This window comes from Olea europaea, chromosome 13 (genome assembly GCF_002742605.1).
Source record: "Olea europaea var. sylvestris chromosome 13, O_europaea_v1, whole genome shotgun sequence".
Classification (NCBI taxonomy): Eukaryota; Viridiplantae; Streptophyta; class Magnoliopsida; order Lamiales; family Oleaceae; genus Olea; species Olea europaea.
In genome coordinates, this window is record NC_036249.1 from 14,329,262 (window position 1) to 14,355,084 (window position 25,823).

At 32.7% G+C, this 25,823-nt stretch overlaps 2 protein-coding genes across 4 annotated transcripts in view; both read right to left on the reverse strand.

The window, feature by feature from the left end:
* Positions 1-13,888: 13,888 nt before the first annotated feature.
* LOC111407684 lies at positions 13,889-17,977 on the reverse strand. The gene is made up of 2 exons (XM_023037317.1): positions 17,401-17,977; positions 13,889-14,484 (listed from the first exon to the last, which is right to left on the reverse strand). The coding sequence occupies exons 1-2, from the start codon at positions 17,914-17,916 to the stop codon at positions 14,422-14,424; spliced, it is 579 nt and encodes a 192-aa protein (XP_022893085.1). The 5' UTR covers positions 17,917-17,977; the 3' UTR covers positions 13,889-14,421.
* A 2,276-nt stretch (positions 17,978-20,253) lies between these two features.
* LOC111407685 (putative RNA-binding protein Luc7-like 2) overlaps positions 20,254-25,823 on the reverse strand; it is a 14,538-nt gene continuing 8,968 nt past the window's right edge. Inside the window, exons 7-13 of one of the 3 annotated variants that reach the window (XM_023037318.1) lie at positions 24,248-24,309; positions 24,022-24,084; positions 23,678-23,736; positions 23,276-23,357; positions 21,992-22,035; positions 21,635-21,892; positions 20,254-20,532 (exon numbers count right to left, since the gene is read on the reverse strand). In XM_023037318.1, coding sequence (XP_022893086.1) covers positions 20,520-20,532; positions 21,635-21,892; positions 21,992-22,035; positions 23,276-23,357; positions 23,678-23,736; positions 24,022-24,084; positions 24,248-24,309 — 581 coding nt within the window. In that variant the 3' untranslated portion in view covers positions 20,254-20,519. Of the gene's footprint in view, positions 20,533-21,634; positions 21,893-21,991; positions 22,036-23,275; positions 23,358-23,502; positions 23,553-23,677; positions 23,737-24,021; positions 24,085-24,247; positions 24,310-25,823 lie in introns of those variants that run through there. The other 2 variants (XR_002705152.1, XR_002705151.1) reach the window with 2 other exon arrangements.

Here is a 25,823-nt window from a genome sequence, read left to right on the forward strand (position 1 = left end):
TGGGGAGCACCGGTGTTGTTTGTTAAGAAAAATGACGGTATCATGAGAATGTGTATAGACTACCACAAACTGTATAAACTCACTATTTCGAACAAATATCCTCTGTCAAGAATAGAAGATTTATTTGAAGTGAAAGTGTTCTTTAAGATTAATTTTCTGTCAATGTATCATCAATTAGATATTAAGTCAAGTGATATATCGAAGTCAACTTTTTGAACTCAGTATGACCACTACGAATTTATTGTGATGCCTTTTGGTCTAACCAACACTCCAGCTGTGTTTATAGGTTAGATGAATAGGGGTGTTTTATAAATTCTTGGATCGATTTGTCATAATCTTTATTAATGATATTTTGATATACTCACAAGACAAAGATCAACAGAAAGGATATCTTAGAATGTTGTTAGCAACTCTAAGGAGGGAAAAGTTATACGCCAAGTTCAAGAAGTGTGAATTTTGGCTCGACTAAATAGGGTTTCTTGGTCACATAGTTATTAGTCATGGGATTGAAATTGACACAACCAAAGTAGAGCCAGTAATTAAGTGGTATAGACCAGTTAATACAAGCGACATTTGAAGTTTTCTAGGTTTTGCTAGCTATTATCGAAGATTCATTAAAAGCTTTTCTAAGGTAGCTGGACCAATGACTCGGTTTACTCGAGTAAAATTTCATCAGTCACATAAGTGTGAACAAAGCTTGCAAGAGTTGAAATGCGGATTGTTCAAGGCATTAGTGTTAACAATTTCAGAAGAATCGAAGGGTTTTATGATCTATAACGATGCATCGAAGAAAGGATTAGGGTGTGTCCTAATACAGCATGGAAACATTGTTTCTTATGCATAAAGGCAATTAAAACAACATGAGCAAAATTATCGAACGCAAGACCTTGAGCTTGCGGCAATAGTTCTTGGGTTTTCTTAGATATCTCAAAGGTGCCATTGGAAAGGGACTTTCTTCAAGAAAAATGAAAAAAAAAATAGAAGTGTTTACTGATGCGGATTGGGTTGGATCAATAGAAGATCAACTACCGGCTATTGTACCTTCATTTGGGAAAAATTGGTAACTTGAAGAAGTAAGAAGCAAAATGTGGCAGCTAAAAATAGTGCTAAAGCTGAATTTAAAACAGTTACACAAGGAATATGAGAAGGACTGTGGATAAAGAAACTGCTAGAAGAATTACAAACTATGGTAAAATCTCCAATTGAACTCTACTGCGACGATAAGGCGGCTATCAACATCTCCCTAAACTCAATCCAACATGATCAAACAAAATATGTAGAACTTGACAGACACTTCATCAAAGAAAAGGTTGAAGACGGGATTATATATATGACATATATGCCTACAAAAGAACAAATTGCCGATATCTTCACCAAAGGACTATCTCGACCAATTTTTTATGATTTCATTTGCAAGTTGGATATGATCAATATCTATGATCCAACTTGACAGGGAATGTTGAAATCCTTTGTATTATGAGATGGATTGTATACCTTATTTAGATTAGGAGAAATTCTCCTTTCCTAGATTAACACATTACCTTTTTTTTACTTTTGTGGTAATATAAATTAAACTCATATGATTGTAATTATGTAGAGAAATATAATACAACATTCTCTCTTTATATATCTATCGTTTTCTACAGAAATTATGTGCATGATCCAAGTCATATGGTAAATTAATAAATATTAGATGTTCAAAAAGATCTATCTCATGACGAAGTTCCAATTGCTATTTTTGACAAAAAGATATAGAAATTAAGGATTAAGGAAATTCCATTCATTAAGGTTCAGTGGTTACATCAAGAGATAGAGGAAGTAACTTCGAAAAAAGAAGCAGAAGTTAAAGCCAAATAGCCGACACTATTTGTTTAATTTAAGATATTTAAGGCGTAAAGAATGTAATGTCCCAAATTTTATATTCTCTAAGTTGGTTGATGTAGAACATTTAAGAAATGAGTTATGGAGTCTTAGCCCATTTAAGGTCATGAAAGTTCAAGCCATAAGTTATTTTAAAAGCCTAAAAATTTAAGGCATTAAGTTTAAGTAAATTTGATTAGAAAGATTTAATAAATAACTAGATTATATGGTCATCTACATGATATCTTATCAAGTTAATTAGATGAATTAATTGTTTTATTAGTGGGCATTCATAAAGATAGGTGACAAATCATATGAATAGTTCATTTTCCTCCATTTTCATTATGTAAATATTTTATAAAACTTTTTGAAGGAATTATTTTTTATAACCTTAAAACTATTTATATTCTTAGTTAAAGACTCAATTTAACAAAGTTAATGATAATATAACTTTCTCATTTAGTTTTTCACTTTCACTGCACATCTTCTCAAATCTGAATTTACTTTTATCTTCTCTCAAAATATCTTTTATATTAAGTTAAGCTTAAATAAATAGCAATGGTGTGAATGAGAAAGTCTTTTACACATTTTATTTCTTTATATTTCAAGAAAATCAAGGCAGGTATTTACCATTTTTTTTATCATTGTGTATATATATGTATGCTTGTGAGTAATGCCCCGAAATCTATTTCATTTTTTTCATGAAAATAGACTTAAAGTGTTACAAATAATCCTCTTTAACCGATTTTAGTGGAAATTCATCTTTTCTTTTTTTCTTTTTTTTCTTTTTTTGATTTGATTGACAAATCGATAATGATAAACTAACAATTTAAGTGAAATTTTTTATATTAAATAAAAATCTTGAAATACTACGATCTCAAATCATCAATTTAAATATAGTATAGAACATCAAATGTCCGAACACTAAAAAAATTAATAAATAGCGTGCATAAAATTTAACATAAATATGTTCTTCAAATAAAAACTTTGAAAATTATCTTTTCTAGAAATTTTACTTGATAATCCCATAAACATCACTCGGTCAATCTGTCACGCGTCCATATCACCCGTTCTATTCCGAAAAGTCATTGTCAGAGTGAGAATTTTGAAAACACTCAGTAAAAATATGTGCATGTTCTTATTAATATGATACCGATACTCTTAGATTCAAAGCAAACTGGTCGCGATATCGAATAGTTCAAGGAATTTCTTAATAATTGCTATATCTTGTAGGATTTACATAATTGACTAAACGGTTTGTCCTGTAGAATTTAACATAGAAATCAACTTGGAGGCCTAATAATATTTCATGCCAAAATTTATATAAACATTAGGAAATAAGAATTTACTACCTTGCATTATGTATTCTTACCTCAACTGATACCAAAATTGAAAATGTTGTTTGAAATGATAATATGAAAATGAATAGAGTGTGTATTAAAATAGAAATCAACTTATGATATAGCTAAAATAAAATACTCTCACCTCACACCCTATATAATTCTCTCACACGTAACTTTCAAAGAAATTCAAAATGGTTGGTTAATTATACAGCATTCGGGTTAATTACTTTAGTTATTATCAAAGTTAATGGTAATTATGTTTAATTGATATATCTTTTCAAATTCCTATCTAACCATACCTAAAAGTTCCTTCCTTTTTTTATTATATTATATATATTTATTAGAGTAACTCGGACATAACTAACTCAAAATTATTTTTTCTTAGGCCCAAATTATATTATTTAACACGAGCTACAAAATAAGTATAATATCAATATATTTTTATCAACTTCTAAAATACTTAAATTTTGACCCAAATAACTTACAATAAATTCTAAAAGTACAGGTAAGCAAATCAATCATTTATGCAAATAAGTGGGTCAAGTTCATCGCTTCAACTTTTGAATTTTAGTGTGACGACAAGGTTGGACATGTACTATTTCATTTGCTAAATGACCCACATTAAAATTAGCCCATATGAAAATATAATTAAAATTTCGAGGTGTTACATGATGTGTGTTATAATTGTTAAAGTTATGCCAAAAAAAAAAAAAAAAATTATATATGGCCATAACCGGTTTCTACGACCCCAAGGGATTATTCGAATTCATGAATTTGCTCGTATTTGTCTACATGAAATGTTAAATTCTTTTCTATCACTTTGTATATATGTATATATGTTTTGACAAAAATGGTGCACCATGAGATATTAATCCTATTGAGCATAAACCTCACACCTTCTACGTTGATAAATTTTTCAAATTAAAGGATGGTCGAGGAAGTGGGATTTACATAGATTTTGTAAGATCCAAAGGGAGAAATGTGCTTCATTTGTGCAATTAGTCACATTTGAAGAGTTTCTAGTTCTTACTAGTTATACAACTTATGTTTAATTTTCAAAAGATATTAGTTTATCTTTCTTTAAGATATCATAGTTCTTTTTCTTGATGTGAACATTTAAATTGTTATTTAGCTTAAGTATGCATACAATCATAGTTGCTAAAGAATTTAAGATTAAACATTAGACTTATAAACAAAAATTTTCAGATTATTGCCTAAACTTTTTCACGTCATCTCGGATCTTATTCTTTGAATTTGTACAAAACTATTGGAGTTTGAAAGCCTATTAGTCATATATCCGTTGGCTTTGGAATCAAGTCTATTGAAGGTCGGTAGGATAACTTATACTATTTTTCGTGTACTGTATTTAGTATATCCGAAAACAGTTTTTTTTACATGTTTGAGTCTCTATTTGAGTGCATAAATGATATTAGAAAATTCTGAAATTTTATTATGTTGTACTTGAATGAGTTAAAAAATACTGTAAAAATTTCATAAAATTATGAATCCGATAAATGGTCCAACTAAGCTTGATCGTTGGGTAGCAGGTCTGTGAATTTAAGTCCGTTAATACTTGCTATCATTTAATATAACCCTTCGTTTTAGTTTCGTTATTTAACAAATCAAAATTCTCTATTCTAAATCATTTGTTTCCAATGAATTTTAGAACTCGTGATAGAACGCAACGGTAACTACAAAATTTAAAGAAAAATAAGAACAAAATTTAATTTAACCCAAATTTTTGAAAGAAAAAATAACGTTGTGGTTTTTGTACTAATTTCAATTTTCAAGATTTAGTACGTTGCAGAAATACCTTATCGACCAGAGATGGTAGCACCACAGGCTAATCATAATGGGGTAATATCGATTTGTGGAATGGTCTAGATGCAGCAGGGCGACTTAGAGAAACGCCTGGTAAGTGGCTTGCTATAGTGGGGCCCCACCAATTGGGAAAAGAAAGGCTGCCTCGTCCATGGACTGGACCTTAAAGGACTTTGGTTGACACCCGTGGCTAGAGTGGGGTCCTCCATGGCTGGCGATCCCAAATAGAGTACTTACCAACTCACGAGAATGAATAGCGACGAGCTAGGGACAGACCTAGGCCGAAGCTGGTAGATAGGATGTTGGGTGAAAGGACCCAAACATTGGCGGATCCAGGAAATTATTCGACACGGGCTGACACGCAAAAAAAAATAATAATAATAATAATAAGTTCACACATAAATTATTCTTTTTAATTAGCACTTGGACTGGAGGGATGGACTCTAGCACAGCCCGGCCTGTCCCTGCCAATATAGATGGCGCGAGGCTGGAGTTAGGGTTTATGCGAGTTGGCACCGTCAAGCAGTCATCGAGTGTAGTCGGGTCAGACGATTTAGGTGGTAAGTCGTGGATCTTTGGAGACGTAAGGGTTTGGTCTCCATTTAGGGCTCGTTCTGCTATTGCTGTTGTTGATGCATTTAAAGTGGCAAAATAATTTGTATTCTATTTCAGCTGGAAATTAGTTAGTTGAAATTCTTAAATGTTTATATAAAAGAGAGAAATTATAAAGTCGTCTTGATGCTAATGTTTCCCAGCATGTGGTTAATGGGCTTTATGATAAGGTCCACATTACATATGAGGAAATGCATCAATATCGACACCTTACAGCATAACGACTTGTTTGATCAAATGAACTCTACAGAATTGGACAATATATAAAAAGAAAAAGAAGTTAAAATTTTCTTAAGACTTTCTCAATATAATTGTTCCTTAATAGAAGTACAAAGATATATACCATTTCCATATTGCAAAAATAAGAGAATACTCATTTTATCTTATAGTTTTAACATTTTTTTTTTTCATTTCAACTTACATAGCTTTCAAGTGTATTGTTTCTAGATAAAACTAACCATTATCTCAAATTTCAAAACAAAAACCTAGGGATGAACACAGATCGATTTAAACAATTTTTAAACTATTTTCATACCAAACTAGCCCCCTACTTGGGGGAATTTTGTTTAAAATTTTAATCAGATTTTTGATCATTGAACGTTGAGATTTCATTTCTTTATTCAATCTAACATTCACATGATAAATCTCTATGGCATTCATTGTTTTTTGGAGATTTTGCATAGATGTCACAATATTTAAAAGTGTACCGAAATTTGTTGCTTTTACAAATGGTGCTCAAAAATGTCACTCTTTGGTGCGAAATATCTAATTGGCCTTATAGATACCTTTTTGAGTGCATTTAATGCTAATTAATTACAAGATTTGATGCTTTAACTTGTGTAAGAAAAACCATTGAAGATATCTAGCCCTTTTTTGAGCCCCATTTTGATGGGGAAAATGAATTTTTGAATGGTATATTGATGTGAAATGTATGGTTAAAAAATAAGGAAAATTTTGGATTTGCGTGTAATATTATTTTATTGAAAAATATGTGGTTGAAATTATATCGAAACACTGTTGAAGAATTCATTTTCTCCAAAAAATGGGAATCAAACAAGGGCCTAATACACAATGGATGATAGAATTGTTAATCAAAAAAATCATAATTTGATGCTAGCTAACGGATCGGTTAAAATGTCAAACTCAAAACTTAGTAAATGTTGGGAAAGACATTTAAATTGTCAATCTCAACAGTTTACTATGGTTTGGCATAATTTATTTGTATGTGCCACTTACATGCTACTAAAGTCAAATATATTAATTATACCGAATGCTTATCATTGCTATATCAAATTTTTAGGCATGAGTAGTAATCTAAGATTCATCCTGTTGCATGGAGGACAGTTTGTGCGTGTAGATGACAAATGAAAGTGCTTCAATTGTAGTTCCAATTAATATCACCCTATTAGGACATGTTGTACTATTGATAGAGAAAAATCGAATTTATGATCCATACACTGAAATCCTATTAAAATTCAAAGTACAGAACATGAATATACCATCGATCAATAAACAATACATGACATTCAATCCAAACAGTTGAAATGTAGATCTCAATAATTTTTCTCTGACTTTCTCGATTTTGTTATACATTATGTTAAAATTGCTAAGAAATACTATCTACTACACAATAAAATCGTATTTTCACACACTAACATAAACTACACAAATCTGAAAATGGACATAATGGTTTTCCACATAAATCTTAAAACTAGACATAGACTTTGAAAGTTTTAAAATACAACAAATACAAACTCAAAAAGGTCTACATTATTTTTCAATCAAAAAGGTTATATTACTTAATGATTTTTCCTCTCTTTTGTCCACGTCTAATATACAGAGTCCGTTTTAACACCGATGGTGTTCGAATGAGCATCGAGCACCGCTTCTTCGTCACCAAACACTTATTATTCTCAATTACATCAATGGCATTTGAGGGCCCCTCCATTTTGTAAACGATCCTTGCAATATCCAACGATGGTGAAAAAATGTATAGGAACCTATCAAGTTTGGGGAAAAATGAGAAGACAAAAAAACATCCAATAAGGCTAGCAGTGAAAAAAAATTGTCTTCGATTCCAAACTAAAATTCACAATACACTCCAAAAGGTGAAAAATTAAATAACTAAATAAATAAAGGAACATGAAGAGGGTTACATTAAATCAAACCATAACAATTTTGCCATTGGATTAAAATCGATTCCAGTCATAACACAAATACATCAGAAATTATTCAAAATATTTAAATTTTATAGAAAATTAAAAGTATTTTTGCCTCTTCCGATTTATTCTATAGAACGAAAAATGGATAGTCAGAGAAAGAAGTGGAAATGACTTCGATTATTGTGGATGCAGAGTCTTGCCAGTCGAATGGGAGTGGCAAGGTTAAAGGGTTCAAAATGGAGGAGGAGGAAATTCTTGAGGGAGGAGAAGAGAAAATATGAAATGAAATGGGGTATTAGTTAAGCTATAAGAAAGAAAACCGAACAAAATAGAGAAAAACACAAATAGGGGTCCTCTATTCCCCGATTCGGGAAAAGTTCAAATTCAGAATTTTAATATTTTATTCATTTTATATTCTTGTTTACCGTGTAACACCGTAACTTGCAACTTTTTGTTTTTTTCCTTTTCAGCCACCCCCTCCCCATTTACTTTCCACAAAATTTACTCATTTCAACCACCCCAACTGTCTCCATCTTTTATTATTATCAACTTCCTTTATTTGTAATTGTAACGTCCCGGCTCGCTCTATGAGATGGTTCTTCTACTTCATCCATAGCCATTTTTGCCAGGTTAGTTGTATATATTTTTTTTCATGTACTATACAGATTTTTTTATTTTGTGCAACAAAATAATGTATACGCTTTCATTGTTTTTTTTCATGTAGTGTACATATTTTTTATTTCAATATTTTTTGTTTGAACAAAAAAATTTAATTTTTTACATGTTTGTTATGACAAATTTTTGTGCAATATCTTAATATTTATTGTTATTATTTGAACTAATTTTTTCCCCAAGATTTGTGCAACACAAAAAAAAAAAAAATTTAATTTTTTACAAGTTTGTTTTGACAAAATTTTGTGCAATATCTTAATATTTATTGTATTATAATTTGAACTAATTTTTTCCCCAAGATTCGTGCATCAAAATAGTATATATGTTTTCATTATTATCTTGGTGGAGTTTGCCAGTAAAGTTGATGCTAATTAAATTTGTGCTATAATCTATTCCCCACTATTACCTGCAGTTAATTGTTGTATATTATATCGTGTAATTTAGTAGGAATGGAATCTGAGAGTGATAACAATGATAATGTATTTGTTCCTCACGTGACTATCAGTGTCATCCCTCATGTTCGACAGGAATTCGAATCATTTGATGAGGCATACAGTTTTTACAATCAATATGCTCGGAAAGCGGGGTTTAGTACGGGAATACAAAATTGTAAAAAGAAAAAAGAGACCAATGAGTATTTCTGGAAACTATTTGTGTGTTACAAAGAGGGCATCACGAACGAGACCTACCAGATGAGCCATAAAGATGCTGTACCACGGGTTACGGAAAGAAACCGTGGACATGTGCGATGTGGACTATCGGTGGTGAAGCAACAAATAGGGCAAAGGTGGATTGTTAGGAAATTTGTAGAGCAACATAACCATCCACTTACCACTTCTAGTAGGGTACACTTGTTAAGATCACATCGGGGTGTCTCGAAAACAAAGAAGGCTCTTATCCAACAATTTTCAAAAGCCAATATTCCCACTTGTCAACAAGTTCGATTTATGGAGATAGACATGGGAGGTCCATCCTCTCTTGGGTGTGTAGAAAAGGATATCAGGAACTATGAAAGAGATATGTGACAAGAGTTGCTGGGCCATGATGCCGAAAATCTGATTGAGTATTTTGCCTTCGAGAAAGAGAAGAACCCGAACTTTATCTTCGATTATGAGATTGATGACGATAATAAGCTTGTGCGATGTTTTTGGGCTGACTGTGAGTCAAGAAGGTCATATGCCTACTTTGGCGATGTCGTGGTATTTGACACAACCTACAACACGAATAGGTACTCAATGGTGTTTAGTCCATTTGTCGGAGTTAACCACCATGGCCAAACCATTATATTTGGGTGTGGTTTATTGAGCAATGAGACGACGAAATCATTTGTTTGGTTATTTACTAAGTTCATTGAAGCCATGCCAAACCACACGGCCCCAGGGGTGATCATAACAGACTAGGATGTTACAATTGCAAGAGCTATCTCTATGGTATTGCCATCTACATTGCATCGTTTTTGTCTATGACACATTCTGAACAAATTTTCTGAAAAGATGAATGTCATATTGTATAATAACCAGTATCACAAGCTAGTTGGCATCATTAAATAATCTGAGTCGCCGAAGGAGTTTGAACAACGATGGACCAAGGTGATGGAAACCATAGAGTTAGGTAACAATGAATGGTTGAGCAATATGTATGAGATACGTAGTCGATGGGTACCCACATACATCAAACACGTGTTTGCTGCAGGCATGGTCAATTGCTAGAGGTCAGAGAGTGGTCACTCATTCTTGAAGAAATATGTGGACAAAAAAAACTCTTTGACGGATTTCGTTTCCCGATTTAACAGGGCATTAGTTCATCAGAGGCACACGGAGTTAGCTGCTAACCATATCAACATAAGTCAAAAGCCAAGGGTGAAATCAACCTTTATGATGGAGAATCAAATGATGCAGGTATACACAAAAAAGATATTTTTGTTGTTTCAAAAGGAAATAGAACAGAGTAACTTCTACATGTGCTCGAAGATACCAAGTTCTGATGAAGCTAAAGTATATGCAATTCAACGTCTTGAGCCAAACAGAACATTTGATCGACATCACCGAGTTACTTATTTTCCATCCACTGACTATATCTCATGTAGTTGTCAAATGTTCGAGTTTGAGGGTTATCCATGCCAACACATGATTTGCTACATGAAAAAAAAAACAAGTGATGTTCTTGCCAGAGAAATATATTCTTTGTAGGTGGGCAAAAAATGCTAAGCAAGCCAGAGTGTTCGATCCAACTACTGGTCCATATGTTGATGATGGTTTTGGTCAATCGTTAATGTCCCGACATGGGATATTGTCTCATGAAGCTTCATATCTAGTTGACGATGCAGTTTTAACAGATGTTCGGAGCACTTTTCTGTTGAATGAGTTCCAAAGTTTGCGCATACGGCTCAAAGAGATTGACAATAGGGGGATGTCGGCATGAGCAGAAATAGAAGTCAAAGTCGAGAAGAGACCCAAGCTATTTGTGATCCTAATCCTGTTAGAGCAAAAGGAAGTGGGAAGCGACTAAAGGGTGGAACGGAGAAAACACTTTCCCAATCCAATAATAGACAATGCGGTGCATGTCACACGAGCGATCACGACAGAAGAACTTGTCCTATGGTGCAAAATAGGTTAGTCAATGTTAATTGTTTCTTTACTCCTTGTTTTCATTAATATTTGGTCCATTTGTTTCATGCCGGATAATAATTTGATTTATCAGATTGGACAATACATATCAACCACAATACTCGCAGAATGTGCAAGTCCCCCCGTACTCATACCATGCATCAGATCATGTGTCGGACTCACAATACTTATACCATGCGCCAGAGGACGGCTACACGATTACAGACAGCAGCAACTTTGAAGCGGCCCCGGATTTTTTTCACAGTCACTATCAATTCCCATAGATGTAGTTTTATTGTGTTGTGTACCATTTAACATGTTTGTTTATCGGTTTGTTTAACTCTAATATCCTTGTATTATCGTAACTTACTATGCTTGAACATGGTTCCAAAATGCATTGTCTAACAAATAATTTTTTATTTGATAATTCAAACAATGGATGCAAAATTTAGGCCCTGTTTGAAGGGCCATTTTCCATGGAAATGGTTTTCCACCCATTTTGTAGTGTTTGATACAGTATATTTGGGTGGAAATTGATTTTCTCGGCTACTATGGCTAATATATTTTTTTTTCTTTTTTTTTTTTTTGGCAATGGAAACCAATTCTAAGAATTATTGTAAAAAAAAATATTTTCCTCCAATTGATAATTTTCATGTAAAACAAAGTCAAACGAATACTAAAAGATAGATGATTTTCTTGAATTTTTTTTTTTTTTGGTGATAGAAACAAATTTTATCACCAATACACGTAAATTCTATTCCTTTAATTGAAAATTTTCAGATAAAACAAAGTCAAACGAACACAAAAAAATACGTTCATTTTAACATTTTTCACGTGAAAAATTATACCAATCAAACACAAAATTTACAATTCTCAGGAAAATAATTTCCCATCAATTCAATTCCCTATAATTCGTTTTCAATTCCATTCAATTCCATCTTTTCAATCATACGGGCCCTTACTATAATTCATGAAAAAAACAATGAAAGTATATATATTATTTTGTTGCACAAATATATATATATATATATATATATGTATGTACTGTACACGCAAAAAATATATGCAACTAACCTGACAAAAAGAGTGGAGTTGAAGTAATTGAAATGAGCAAATTTTGGTGAAAAGTAAATGGCGAGGGGGTGGCGAGTGGGAGGGGGTGACTGAAAAAGATAAAAACGAAAAGCTGCAAGTTACACTGTCAACAAGTATATAAAATATTAAAATCCTGAATTTGAACTTTTCCCGAATCGGGGAACAGAGCACCCCCGTAGAGTGAGGATGAGTGGTTGAAGTGATATTTTCTACTTTTTGTCCAATTTTTATATCTAGTCAAATCACGTTTAACTAAGTTGTCTTACAAAAAATGACATTCTTGCAAAAATTATTAAGGGCAACTCCAATGCTAACACCATTGCACCATTTGCACCCTTTTTTTGTGCAAAGTTACTCCAATGCAACACCAAACTTTGCACCATTTTGGTGCAAAATGGTGCAAGTGAATAGTGTTGCACCACTATTTTTTGCACCAAATGGTGCAATGCCCATTTTGCTCTTATTTTTCATTTTTCAAAAATAATGATTAAGGGTATTTGTTTCATTTTCATTCTATAATAATAATGATGATGATTATTATTATTATTATTACACTATTAATTATATTATTAAAATTTATTATTTTTAATAATATAATCAATAATAATTAACGTAATTGCTAATTTAACGTAAAGTTTAATTCGTAAAGTTTACATTTAATTTAACGTAAAGTTTATATTATTGAAGTTTATTATTTTTGTAAATTTAACGTAATTATTTATCATAAATTAATAATATAATCAATTATTTTTGTCAATTTAACATAATATATAAAATACGTGAATAATTTAGTAATCAATATATTTGTTAATTTAACGAAGTTATAATTTAATAATTTATATAGTTATAAAATAAATAGATGATTTTTTTAAATAAATATATTGACAAAAATCGGAAGAATGAATAAAATAATAAAGCATTGTTCATTTTGTGTAATAATTGGAGAAAAATTGTTATTTGATACAAAATTCGATATAAAATTGTGTAAATTTTGATGCAGTGTTGAAAATTGCCTAAGAGTAAAATGACAATTCAAAAGGTGACGTGGGTGCCATTTCCTCTTGATTTTTCACTCTGCATTGTCATTTGTACCATTTTACTACTTTCCTTTCAGACAATGCACATACTTTAAAAATGGGGTTAGTCCTTGAGCCCTGCTCCCTGTTCCGGGTTGGGGAAAGGGAGAATTATTCTTAATCCTTTCCACAATTTGTACCTTGAAAGCTGCTTTTCAAGATTGCAGGTGGGGGCCACTGATGTAATGGAAAAATCAATTATGTTGGGATAAAATTACGCTCAGACAAGGGCTGTAAAAAAAAAAAAATATATATATATATATATATATTCGATAGTGATTATAAGAATTGATTTTTTTACCATTACAAATAAAAAAAAGGCCCCACTTGTGAGTGAAAAAATCAAAAATAACGACAAAAATCGTAAAATAACGATCAAAAAATTGATTTTTTGGTGAAAAATTGATACCAAACGAGAACTAAATATTTGGATGTAAAATCTCAACACAACACAATGTAAAACCTACTAAACATAAACATTACAATATAAATATATTTATCTCTATATAAGCTTGAATCAATAAATCAACATATTCAACCATAAAATTTATGTTTTCAAATTCATTCTACTTCAAAAGACAAGAAAATATTCTTACAAATTATTATTTTCCAAAAATTCCATTAAAACTCTCTTAACGATTATTAAATTTGTTGAAGTATATTAAACTAATAAATAAGTGAACAATTCTGTTGATTTCTAGAGTTTTCAAAAATCGAAACCTAAACCAAACAATTTCCTAATGACTTGATTCTGTTTTGAACCACAATGTTGACAGGTCCACCAAACCAATGGTTTCAACACCGCATCATCGTGTTTGCGATTAGCAGTTTTATTGTTCACCCTACAAGGATCGACATGTTCTATTGATTAACATAAACTCCATACAACATTATACATGCATTTAAACATCTTAACAAGAACTCACATTTATCTTCAGATACTTACACAACACAAATCCTCAACAATTAAACCTTACCACCGATTCACCAAAAGGTAAAACTAGTTCTCGTTAGCTTGTTCTCCGCTTGTTCTCCCTGTCATCTACAAAACTGAAATCTTGCTCTGCATATAGAGGAAGCTTAGGGTACATATCCGAAGGTGTAAGCGAGCAATCAAGTGTATAAAATGTCACTTCTTCGCATCATTGGATCCACTCGTGTTCGCCTCTATAATTCATGCAACAGCCCTCCGTGTATAGTCCCCAAAGTGTTTTCTGACAAACCCTCCAGATTGATTCTGCAATAAAATGGCAATTAAACTTAGCATCATGTGAGTGTAGGTACCTTCCTTCTCTCTTCCGGGTTGGTCAAGGCACAAGGAGAAAATAAACAAATGACATCAATTTGACGGTAAAAATAAGAGCTTTTATAGACTCCAAAATCAATCAGTGCAACTCGAATGATTTAACAATAATCTATCAGCTCAAGTGATATACCTATTGACCCGCTACTGTTCTTTTGCACACAAGTGCCAGTTTTTTATTCCTCCATCTCTTTCACACATTGCACACTGCAGATAAGTTTTTGAAAGTAAAAGTATTTGTACAAATAAAAAAACTGAGGCCCCGCTTGATTCCTTTTAGTCTGATTATCTCCTAAACATTCCATTACAAATATCACATAACATATAATTGTATTTCACAAAAGCACGGATTTTCTTCCCATTTGATTAAATGTGAAGGAACATGCTTCATTAAGCCAGAAGGTATCACCTCTTCCCTACCCGCAAAATTCTAAGATAGTAAGCCGCCTCAATTTCCACAGTAGTGAACAAGCAGGCCACTTGCCATACAAAATGTTTTAACCAACTTCAACTCGCATATCTGCATGTCTTATTTAAACGTATTTAAATTAACTATTTTTCCCTAATTGAAAAAAGCAAACTGTCTCGTGCTCTCATTAATAAGTACAGACATAAGCCAATGGTGCCAAAGTGCCAATAGGATGTAGACAATATACAAATATAGATCGTATCAGATTCCAATTGTACTATTTTTTATAGCTATCACAATCCATTTACATATCATCTAATAAGTCATCAATAAAGAAGTACTGGAACTCCAAATTATTTATAAGCTATAAAATCTCAATGTTCTATAATTATTATCACATATTTTCACTCCTTACAAACTCTCAGTTATTTTTCTCACCAAGCAATACATCAGGAACCGAATATATTAGTGTTCCAGATCTAAAAGTTACAAACTTCTCAAGAATTAAGACATTGGGTTTACTGTTCATGGCAGTGGAAATATTTCTGGTCACTTGACCAAAGATTTCTCACACTATTCGTTGTTTCAAGCATGTCACCCAATTTAAAAATTCACTTTACTCGTCATCATTAATTTCTTTGTTATAAAATATAAAAATGCAATTTCATACTCAGAAAAATTCAAAACTGAGCCTGCCAGTGCCAAGTTACAGCCTAAATACCTCAACAACATATAATCTATGTTCAGGTCAACACATGCACATCTGAAATTTAGATTGCTTATATTCCAGAGAAAATATTCTTCCCCAAAATCCAGTATATTCTTATTCCTAAATTTTATGAAGGTTTAAGAAGATCCAACTCCAAACAAACTTTTAAACTATTACAGATGGATGACAGACTGTAATCTCCATGGTCCTCCACTGTCCCTCTACAAAGCCTTATTCTCTTTCATCACCTCTCACCACAGCTCATTTTCAGAATTCAGAAAACCTTCATACACCATTTCTCAAAGTAGGCTTAAAGTAAACACGAGATGCCTTCTAGTTTTTAGTCCTACAATTGCTGCAAACTGTGAATAATTCTGTATTTGAAAACAACACATAAATTTAGTGGGCAAATTAGCCCCCGTTTGGCCCCCATTAAATTAAATTTCATCTTTCTCTCTCCTGAAAAACCATTCCACCCATTTTAATTTGGAAAAATGGGGGCCAAGCAGGTGCTTAGTATGAATGATGAAATCACAGATAAAGATTAGCAATTAAAATCCCTTCCAATTGAAAATACCCATTAAATTTTGATGAAGCACAAATTACATGTCTATTCATAAAAAAATAGTTGCATAAACTGACCCAGAAATACTAGACGCCTGTTGGCACTTTCTTATATTCAATGATTGTCTCCAACTTATTTCTCCTTAAAAAATTTTGGGAGACGCACATGTGCATAACAAATAAGCTATATATATATATATATATATATATATATATATATATATATATATGTGCGTCTCCCAAAATTTTTTAAGGAGAAATAAGTTGGAGACAATCATTGAATATAAGAAAGTGCCAACAGGCGTCTAGTATTTCTGGGTCAGTTTATGCAACTATTTTTTTTTGAATAGACATGTAATTTGTGCTTCATCAAAATTTAATGGGTATTTTCAATTGGAAGGGATTTTAATTGCTAATCTTTATCTGTGATTTCATCATTCATACTAAGCACCTGCTTGGCCCCCATTTTTCCAAATTAAAATGGGTGGAATGGTTTTTCAGGAGAGAGAAAGATGAAATTTAATTTAATGGGGGCCAAACGGGGGCTAATTTGCCCACTAAATTTATGTGTTGTTTTCAAATACAGAATTATTCACAGTTTGCAGCAATTGTAGGACTAAAAACTAGAAGGCATCTCGTGTTTACTTTAAGCCTACTTTGAGAAATGGTGTATGAAGGTTTTCTGAATTCTGAAAATGAGCTGTGGTGAGAGGTGATGAAAGAGAACAAGGCAGGGTTCATAAGTTGATATCAACCACAATGGACAAAAAATTTATTAGCAAAAATATGCATGAGGATTTACTCAATCTTTACATTCTTTTTTTTGATAGGTACATTCTTTATAAAATATAGAATGCACCTCATCATGTATAAGATGTGAATTATGCAAGTGAAACTTCATAAGATTAAGGACAAATGGAAAAGGATCACGTGACATAATATCCCTAAAAATTCAAATTAAACCTCAATTCAACTGGCAATAAAAACTACAATCCATGATTACACGCAAAGAGTAAATTCAAGCTAATTTAGAGAGAGGGAGAGAGACAATATGCCAAAAACCCACGAACTATACTTCGTCTTTCTCCATTTGAAATAACAAATTAACTAAAAGATTGAAAATACAAACAATTAAAAACAAAAATAAAAAAGATTAAAATTTACCAACCTCATCAATTCGCCTGCTGTGATCAAACAAATCAATTGAATTCCCTATATCTCCCTTCTTCAACACATTACAATCCTTAGGCGTCTCGAAAAACGACAAAGAGAATTGCTTATACACCACCCCGACATCAAAATAAATCAAACCAGAACTAGGTACATCCACTCGTATGCTCTTAACAGGCAGCCAAAGAAACAATTCCTGTGCCGCTAAGCCCGACAAATTAGCAATCTGTCCATACGCAATTGTTCCTTTAATTTCACATTCATACCGAACCGTGGTCTCGAATTTCGTGTCGCACGGGACAGGGGACAACAAATTGAGCTGGAAATTGCCGGAGGCGGGGTCGAGGGTGAAATTGGACACGCCCTTAGGGAAAATGCCAATTGGGAGTCCATGGGATTCCAGCACGTCGTATATTGAAGATGATGGGGAGGATTGAGAATCTGATTCTGTGGGTTTTGCGGATGATAATGAGAATAAGAAGAAGATTAATGATATAAACGATTTTCTCGCCATTTCTGTATTGCAGATGGGATAAAATTTGGAAAGATGTCGATTTGAAAGGTTAGGGTTTAGAGAGAGGTAGGGGGAGTAAATTTAACCAATGGCCACTGAAATTTCAATTTGGTTACTACTTGCTTACTCATCTTTCACAGTTTACTAAATGCTCACTCATCTTTTTATATAGTTATTTATATACCACTCGTCTCTTCAAATAATTGGGTAACTTTTGCGACAACTTTTCGACAACTTCCGACCACCAAGAATGTCGAATTTTGATATCGTTGAAAAGCCCACGATGTCCTCTTCAATTACCACCCAAAATCTCCCTATAATTCCAAGGGATTCGATAGGAAAATTGCCTTAAAAATCGTCCAAAAATTTTGAAAATCTAGGCAGATTTTTAGAATTTTTGGACGACTTTTAAGGCAATTTTTCGATAATTTTCGACCATCAAAATTGCCGGATTTTGATACCGTTGAAAAGTCCACAATGTCTTCTTCAATTACTATCCAAAATTTTCCCATAGACTTTATGGGTTTATTCCAATCGAATCCTTTGGAGTTATGGAGAAATTTTGAACAGTAATTGAAGAGGATATTGTGGACTTTCCAACGATATCAAAATTCAACAATTTTCATGGTCTGAAGTTGCCGAAAAATTGCCTTAAAAGTCGTCCAAAAAATCTGAAAATCTGGGTAGATTTTCAGAATTTTTGGACGACCTTTAAGGCAATTTTCCCATCGAATTCCTTGGAATTATAGGAAGATTTTGGGTGGTAATTGAAGAGGATATCGTAAGCTTTCCAACGATAGCAAAATTATACATTCTTGGTGGTCGGAAGTTGTCGAAAGGTTGCCTCAAAAGTCATCTAATTATTTGAAGAGACAAATAGTGGATAAGTAACTATATGGAAAGATGAATAAACATTCAGTAACCCGTGAAAGATAAGTGAGCAAATAGTAATCAAGTTTAAAGTTCAGTGAGCATTGGTTAAATTTAGTCGGTGAGAGGAAGATGGACAAAGTGGAGGTATATTTTATCTTCGATCCTTGAACTTTCAGAAAGAGTTCAATTGGGTCTCTACATTTTAATTTGTCTAATATGAGGTCATGAACTTCAATTACAATCAACTTGAATCACCAAATTTAAATTTTGAATGCTGGCGTTACGTATAAATTTACTATATGTCACGGATCATAAAAGCGTGAAAACATTTTAAAGTGAATTCATAACAATTCTATGAAACTTCATTTTACCATTTCTATTAGGACAATTGATTATGTAATATAACACAATTTTATAGGGTGTAACAATTTATAAAAATTAGCAACTAATGCTCCCCTAAAGAGGGAAGAGTTTCTCGTACGAAGAAATTTATGGGAAAAGGGATTGTTAAGTCACATAGAAAGAATCGATTGTACAATTTATTTATTTTTATCTAATATTATTTATTTGAGAATAATTTAATCATGTTTCAGCTGGAAAAAAATCCAAATTAAAATTTAAATCAGAATCAACATTTAATTATATTAACATTTTATTAAACCCACAACTTTTCAACTACATTTCAACAACTTCATCAAAATTTACTAAAAATCTAATTTTAATCCCCACCAAACAAAGGCTAAGTTAAGAAGTTCTTGAGATAGAACTTGCGGGCTATATTCTATACAGTATGGAATTATACTATGCAAAAACGAAGGTGCCTAGCGGTAGATTCAAGGCCAATTTAACCAACATTCCTCAAATGAAGCAGAACATGTCCCAGCAAAGCTCTGTTTGAACCCCCATTTAAATCACAATTCACGTTTTTCTCTTCTTATCAACCACACATTCTCCAATAAAGTAATATTATACGTAATCCCAAATTTTTTTCTTTTTTTTTTTAATTTTTTATTTTGATGTAAAGTTACCATTTTGCCCATTTAAAAATTGTTAAAATGTTGCCAAAACAATTTTTTTGGTCAACTGACGAAATTTTAGATGATAACCGTCCAAAAGAGCCCCAGATTCAACATTTGGAAAGGTTAGGGATGATGGCTACAACAATTCAAAGGTTTGGGAAAGTCTGCTAGTATTTCAAAGGTTTGAAGCTTCTACTGCAGTTAGCCCATAAAAATATCTTAGCTTGATACACAATTAGGAATGAAAAGTACAATAATGTTAAATAAAAATCATTATTTATCTTTTCAGTTCACTATAATATATATGTATGTATGTATGTATGTATAAAGTAGGTTAAATGAGTACTAAGTGTAGTCATTTCTAATAGCTAAAGCTTTTAAGCAAGATGATTAAACACTAGAAAAGAAAAATTATATACTATTAAAGAATTTGCAAATCACACAATTCTAAAGAACTGTCTTATGATAAATTAAGATTTACTTGTGCAGCCAGGACATCAGAAAACTTGAGTAATGAAGCTGGAAAATAAGCAACAGTAGATAGCTGGAGTTAGGCAGCATAAGACTAGCATACAAATACTCTCTTCCCAATTTTATAGCAATGCACGAATTCTCATACTCATTTAAAAGTAGCAACAAAAGATCCTCCTACATATCATTAAATAGTCGATTAACATATGACAAATTCAGATTTCTCCTCTAAATCTCCAGCTAGTAACGACGCCTGCAAAGGAGGAAATGAAGCCTTGTATTAGGTTTGGAAAGCAAGGAAATTATCCGTATACATGAACCAAGCACGCACACACCCCAAATACACAATCCTTTTTTCCCCTTACTATTGTTATTAGGATGAGAGGTGAGATGAGCAGCAAACTTTAGAGGAAAATACCAATACCAATAGATTGGTAAGCACCCAAGAGACAAATATGGATTCTCGCTTTGAAAGAGCAAAGGTAAAATCAGTCTCAATAAGGTATTAAACCAATTGGACGAGTAGCAGATCATGCAAGCCTAGGGTAGTCGGTGACAGGAGTAACAATGTCGTAGTGGCTTACTAAGAAAGAAGAATGGAAGAAACGAGGTAATGGGTTTTGCACATTAAAGTAGACAGATGACAGGTTGGGACCATTCACTTTGCGCACTATCTAGTATAATAATTTTGGGTCATTGAGGTGATAATGGATGCATTTTTTTTGTTACTTTATTGGCATTGGGGGCATTGAGGCAACAAAGGGTAACATGGAGCTTTACGCAAAGACAAAAATTCAAGGAGTGCCAATATTTTAACATATTCAATGGCGTTTGTGAGAAATTGAAGGGCTAATATCCTTCTACTGTCAGGCGGACAAGTGTGAAAATCATGTACCTCTCCCTACCATTTAGGGAAGTTAGTATCACAAAAACAAGAAAAGATCTCTCTTTCTGAACAAGAAAGAAATATAGATATCTGAGAGGAAGTAAACTGAACAGAAAAATGTGGCATAAACGCTGGCATCTAGATCCGAGTTTTAAAAGCACTGCAATCATACATAAGCAGTGTACACTGTCGGCATTTCTTTTAAGTATAAAGAGAAGTCATCTTCGTACTTCTAAGAGTTTGAAACGTACAAAACAGAACCAGAAATAGGATAATAAGGATTGATATGCTTTCATTAGATGTGAAATTCAGATATCATGATCAATTTTAGAATCCAGTCGTGTAATATTACCACCATAAATAGTGCATTTGGCTACTAAATGACATAATAACTATCAGACTACACCCTTATCTAGGACTAGTAGCCAACAGAAATTACTTAAATATAGAAGCTATCGAAAAAGAGAACCTGTGGCGATCGTAATCTCTGGGGCGCTCTCTTGACCGAGAACGAGACCTATAGCGACTCCTCGAGTCGTAGCTGTGAGATTGATCTTTATCACGGTCACGGTCACGGTCACGGTCACGGTCACGATGCCTATCACGATCTCTGCTCTTGCGGTCAAAGTCTCTTCCTCTATCACGGCTATCACCTCTATCACGATCCCTGCTAGATTCCCTGTCACGTTCTCGGCTTCCCCGTTCTCGGCTTCCCCGTTCTCTTGATCTGAATTGAACTTAGAAAGTTAACACTTTCCACCCAATAGTAAAGGGAAAATAAAGTGAAAATGCCACCATCATGATAAAATCAGAAACTCAAATCAACCTCCTTTGTTCTTCATAGGCTTTTTGTTTCTTGTCTCTCTCTTCCTGGAAATTCATCACAAAAAATCACATTTGATAGAATTCATTTCAAAATTCCACTACATTACAATTGACATGTCACAAAACACAATAAATGCACATAAAATCTCTCTTCCACTGAACAGGGTGTGGACTTAACTTTACCATCTCCTCAAGCATTCCCTCTCATAAATTAGAAGAACAAATAATGAATAGGTAATGGTACGAGAAAAAACAATTTTCCATACATAGTTGCAAATAAATATGCTCCTGCATTTCAACTAAGTTAAGAAGAGTTCACTCCAGGAATGTCCACTAGGGTATTATCATCTTCAAAGTATATATCTATTTCCTTTCGCTACATGTTACTAATACTAAAAAGTATAAAATCCAAACAACAAAATAATTCCGACAAAAGCAAAAGGTAGCTACATATACCTCTGAACTAGTACGATGCATAATATAACAGAAAAAGAAAAAAAAATCATAGTTAGTCTACACACTCAGCCATGCTAAGGAAGAGAAACATGATGTTAATGAAGTATGAGGCAGCTTATCATAATGGGTGCTAGTCAAGTTTGGGTGCTAAGATCGTGTTTGTTTTGAATTGATGTAATGTTTACTAGAAATATTTGAATTGTATCAGCGAATATTGAGTACCATGAGAGAATAGAGCACTCATTGAATTTGTTCATACACCGAAAAAGAAATATAACTTTATTTATCAAGTACAAGAATGAGCAACACTATAACTGCCTAGTGATCATAAAGGAGATAGGCAGGGGAATTTTCGGAGGACAAAATACGATGAGACAGAACTCATAATGAATGTCACAACTAATGTTACCCCATGGAACTACATACAGTACAAGTGTAAACCTTTGACAGCATCCTGTATCAACTCAATCATGCTGCGAGCCAGGTCAAACTTAGGAAGCTATTCAAATCCTGATATCTATTTAACCCAACTTTATTCATCCAATACTTTCAGTTTAATTGACAATTACATGAAACAACTGTAATCTTTCTGTTTCCCATGAATATCGATCAAGTAACAGTGAAAAAGAAATTTTAAGAAATTACTCAGAGAATTTAGCGAGTAAAAAATACACTTCTCCGAGGATAACAAAAACTCACTAGAAGAACTGACAATCAGTAAACAAGAAAATAAACACCGTACCAGCATCTGAGTCGAAATTTCAGAGAACCAACTTAGGCATGGAGGTAACAAGTCAACAAGTGTAAATAATTGATTATCTGGTCATACCTGGAGGTCAGCTAACTTCTCACGAATTTGCATATACCCTAAGTGAAGTTTTCCACCAAAATGATCAGCTAAGCGGCGGTCACTGGAAACCATTGAAAGGTCAACATACATATGATCATAACAAGATTAAAAGACCCGTAAGAACAGGAAAATTGTAATAAAGTAGCCCCACAATTTTTAGCTAAGGATAGCATGATTGACAAACATAAAACAGAAAAATGACGCACATTCTTTAGCAGCAAAAGTTTATCCTCGTAAAACTGGGCCCAAAAGCCTGCTGGTAACAAGGAGGTATAATCGCCAGGTCAAACAATGAAGTGCCCAAAACTCTTGAAACTAGATATTTCTCGTCCTAAAAATGCTGAGGTACAGTTTAATCTTAGAAAATCACATGACATTTACCTGTCATAAACACTCAAGAATGCTCCACAAATGTTACAGACACGAAGTTTCTGATCAGTCTGTCAGAAGAGAAGAATCACTATATAAGAATCAACAATTATATGTTATCAAACTCTAAATTTCATGTTCAAACCACAGTTGACACCATTAGAGGCGAGAATATTTTAAATTCTTTATACAAGGTGACATCCAACTTGCAGACTAAAATATAGATCTCAACGGAAAAGTTTGAGCATGTACATCGACATTTTGCCCAAACAGACAATAAAATAAACGTGAAATGGAAATGGAAGTGAACGCATTGTCAAATCAAAATCAGTCCAACAATAAGAAACTGGACTTACAATGCGCACATCAGCAGCTGTGTATTTTGAGGAATCTTGTACAGGTTCCTGGCGTGCTGGCAACTGATGACAACAGAAAAATGAAATCAAATGTCAAGCATAAAGTAAATTGCATCAATAAATTGAAACAGAAAGAGGCAAACAAATGAATAATATAGTAAAAGCAAAAATAATGAAATAAAGATATTAGGATATTGTAATGAAATTCAAATAAATAAATTTAAACCTTCTTGAGTGCTTCAGCCTCTTCCAATGCTTTCTGTGCTTCATCTATCATTCCTTGTTCACCTGAAGTATCAAAGCCACATATTCAAGACAAGCTAATTTTCATATAAACATGTTTGGAGCAAAAAACACAAAAATATATATATAAAATCACACAAGCTTCCAAGCACAACCAAATTATTGGCATGAAGGATGATATGTTGAAAATTTAACAGAAGTATATGCATAAAATCATTTATTTCCAAGGATCCATCAACTATAGACCCAACTTAACAAATCTTTATATTCAATCTTCATATAGAAGAAAATTAGAAAATTTCTACTATTCAGTAACTTATTCTAGTCTTATTTTTATTCAACTGGGTGAAGTGCAACAATAACAAATAAGCAATGTTCCAAACAAAGGGGAGGGATTCAGTCTAGTGGCAGTGTAATTTAATTAAAAATAAATAAATTAGATAACATGTAATAACATCTGACTATTAAAATATTATATATCTTACGGAAAATTGGACATCCATAAATATCTTTGATTTAATCATCTTTTTATGATATTGTTCCCTCTAGGATTTTATACTTGGTGTGTTTGAGCCACATTATTTTTGAAGAATATATTTTGAAATAGTAGATTGATGGAGAATGTGTGGTCAAAAAAATACGGAAAAATTTTAGATTTACGTGTCATATTATTTATTGAAGAACGTGTAATTGAAATGATGTCATATCACTATTTAAGAATGTATTTTTTTCTAAATAATGTGGCTCAAATAGGGCCTTGCATATTTAATGCATGGAACTGAATTAAATATAATTAGATGGGATTAAGGAACTGACTTGTATGATAAAAAATCGTTAATTTTCCTATCAGATTCTACTCATGTATAACGTAGTTCTTGAAGATATTGAAGGCCAACATTAGCATTCTTCAATCTAGCCGAACAGACCTTATTGATAATGCGTTTCTTTCGCACAATTTATTTAAAAATCATTTTTTTCGCGCACTCATTTTCAACCACAAAATTCTTCCAAAAAAAAATTTTTGCACATGAACCCATAATTTTCCCTCCTTTATAACCACACATTCTCCAAAAATCATTTTTCAATGTAAATAATCTCTCTCAAAAAACTATAAGTCCAAGTTAGCGTTCACTTAGCTTCTATTTATCAACGAAGCATTATTATTCTCAATCTGTACAACCAGTAATTGCCTATTGTACATCCAATCCACATTTATCACCACCTACATTCCATCTCTCTTTTCTCTTCTTTTTCCCAACCGTTGACCAAATTCTTCATTCATTGGCCTATTTTGGTTTCTTCCTCTCATTTTCTCTCTCCCGATTTTCAATTGCCTCTCTATTTTTATCAACTTGATTTGTTCTCTCACTTTCCTATTTTCTGTTTTGCAGGCTACTTGGACTTGGTACAGGTACATATTCAAGTGCCAAACCTTTTATTTTTTAAAATGTAGGATACGGAACATAGTTAAAAAGAGCCCAAATTTCAAACAAGGGTACGTGAATACGTCTTTCAAATTTCAATTTTTTTACTAATCCAATATGTCATTTTGAATAGAC